At 41.3% G+C, this 2,500-nt stretch overlaps 1 protein-coding gene across 4 annotated transcripts in view; it reads left to right on the forward strand.

Moving 5' to 3' along the window:
• Positions 1 to 2,500, forward strand: part of clcn2c (chloride channel 2c) — a 43,921-nt gene that overhangs the window by 19,990 nt on the left and 21,431 nt on the right. For all 4 annotated transcript variants that reach the window (XM_083549109.1, XM_083549107.1, XM_083549110.1 and 1 more), the window contains exons 3-5: positions 1,490 to 1,621; positions 1,864 to 1,992; positions 2,249 to 2,382. In XM_083549109.1, the coding sequence (XP_083405235.1) occupies positions 1,490 to 1,621; positions 1,864 to 1,992; positions 2,249 to 2,382 (395 nt within the window). The remainder of the gene's footprint in view (positions 1 to 1,489; positions 1,622 to 1,863; positions 1,993 to 2,248; positions 2,383 to 2,500) is intronic.

Here is a 2,500-nt window from a genome sequence, read left to right on the forward strand (position 1 = left end):
GCACACACACACACACACACACACACACACACACACACACACACACACACACACACACACACTCTAGGTGACAGGAGACAGATACGCCTTGGACATTCAGTGTAACCCAGATGAGGATGGGTTCCCTCTTGAGTCTGGTTCCTCTCAAGGTTTCTTCCTTATGCCATCTCGGGGAGTTTTTTCTTGCCACAGTCGCCAGTCGCCACCGGCTTGCTCATCAGGGACAAACTTACTCATAAAGAACATATTTATTTTTAATCACCACATTATCTGTGTAAAGCTGCTTTGAGACAATGTTCATTGTTAAAAGCGCAATACAAATAAAAATGAATTGAATTGAATTGAATTGAATAGATAGGCTGGGAGAACACAGCTTGTTGGTGGGCGGGCAGATGGAGGACATGAGAACACCAGTCACGTGAAAAACTCACATCGTCACGTTTCAGCTTCATCTCCAGACATTTGGGATCGTAATCGCCACAGGAGGACGTTATTTCAGCTGTTTTTCTCCACAAACATCAACCTTAATATATAATCACCTGAGAAGATAAAAGTGGGTGTGGCTTGTGATCAGTTCATAAATGTTTTTTCAGCTTTGGGTTTTTTATTTATATATTTATTTATTTGTTTCTTTTCCTGCTGTTGTGAGTTTGTCACACAGGAAGTTGCTGTTGTTTAATTGGAGACCCGTAAATCATGCATGAAAAACTTTTAATGTTCGTCACTGTGGTTTCCACAAAGTCTGGCCTCCTGGCAAAGACGTGAGGAAGTGCATTAGCATCGGACGCCGTGCCAAACTTCACATCACCGCTGATAATCTCATATTTAGCCTGAAAGAGAGAAAACCACTGAGTCACTAAGTGTTTTTGTCCCTAAGTCCCAGTGCGTTGTGGGTCATTTCTGAAACTAATGTAAAGCTGTTACAATGATGAAGCACCTGCAGGATGTTTTAGGGTTAGCATGATGCTCAGTGAAACATGCTGCAGCACCACAGGAGCTTCTAATTTTCTTCCCCTTTGATGTAAAGTGGGTGGGGCTAATTTTATACTTGTACATTAATCTGGGTGAGTGCTAAATGTAACCTATGGAGTAAAAAGTGAAATCCCACAGAAAGCCAATCGTAGTGTGTGAATGTTAAACCACACCTAGAAGCTAACTGTGCAAACGAAAGTTAGCATAGGACATGGTGGCTAACATTAATAACTGCTCTGTTAGCAAACAAAAGCTAGCCTCACCAATACAAACGAAAACATAAACAAGTAAAAGCTAAAGCTTTTAAACCAAAGCGAATGGAAATGATGTCACATAAATATTTTGTGGCCATTTGCATGCTCATTTGCATATAAGGCAATACCCATTAAGTACTTAGGTATTTTTCGTTTTTGTTACAGGAAGCCAGACTGCTCTTCCAGATGTGCATTGTGGGTAACTTTGTGTGTGTGTGTGTGTGTGTGTGTGTGTGTGTGTGTGTGTGTGTGTGTGTGTGTAGTCTGTACAGTTCACTGTCAGAAGTTTCTGATCTCGCGTGTGGGTGAGGACTGGATCTTCCTTATTCTGCTTGGACTCGTCATGGCCCTTGTCAGCTTCATCATGGACTTCTGCATCGCTATCTGTCTACAAGGTGTGTGTGTGTGTGTGTGTGTGTGTGTGTGTGTGTGTGTGTGTGTGTGTGTGTGTGTGTGTTAGAAAGCATCTTGTTAATAAAGTATATAGTGAATGTTTGTGTTGTTCTGTTTATCATGTACATGATGGAACAGTGTTTAGCAGTGTGTCCCCAGAATGTCATTGATAAATATTATTGACTGTGTGTGTGTGTGTGTGTGTGTGTGTGTGTGTGTGTGTGTGTGTGTTTACTCTCTCCAGCTCAGAAGTGGATGTACGGAGGTTTGGACAGTAACATGGTTCTGCAGTACTTGGCGTGGATCACTTACCCTGTAGTGCTCATCAGCTTCTCCGCCGGATTCACACACATTGTAGCACCACAGGCTGCTGGTAACACACACACACTCTCTCTCTCTCTCTCTCTCTCTCTCTCTCTCTCTCTCTCACACACACATTGTACAATATATATATATATATATATATATATATATATATATATATATATATATATATATATATATATATATATATATAGTTTGCCATAAAAGTTACAATAAAAAGTGTATTGTGTGTGTGTGTGTGTGTGTGTGTGTGTGTGTGTGTGTGTGTGTGTGTGTGTGTGTGTGTGTGTGTGTGTGTGAGGCAGGTTCTGGTATTCCTGAGATGAAGACGATCCTGAGGGGTGTGGTGCTGAAGGAGTATCTCACTCTTAAAACCTTTGTAGCCAAAGTCATTGGTCTGACATGTGCACTGGGGAGTGGGATGCCTCTGGGCAAGGAGGTATATATATATATATATACACACACACACACACACACACACAAACCTGCAGAGATATACAGACAGTAGAGGAGGCACAATGGGTATATGAACGTGTAAACGTTTATTTATAAGTAAT

The sequence above is a fragment of the Silurus aristotelis genome (genome assembly GCF_946808225.1).
Source record: "Silurus aristotelis genome assembly, chromosome: 8".
Lineage (NCBI taxonomy): Eukaryota > Metazoa > Chordata > Actinopteri > Siluriformes > Siluridae > Silurus > Silurus aristotelis.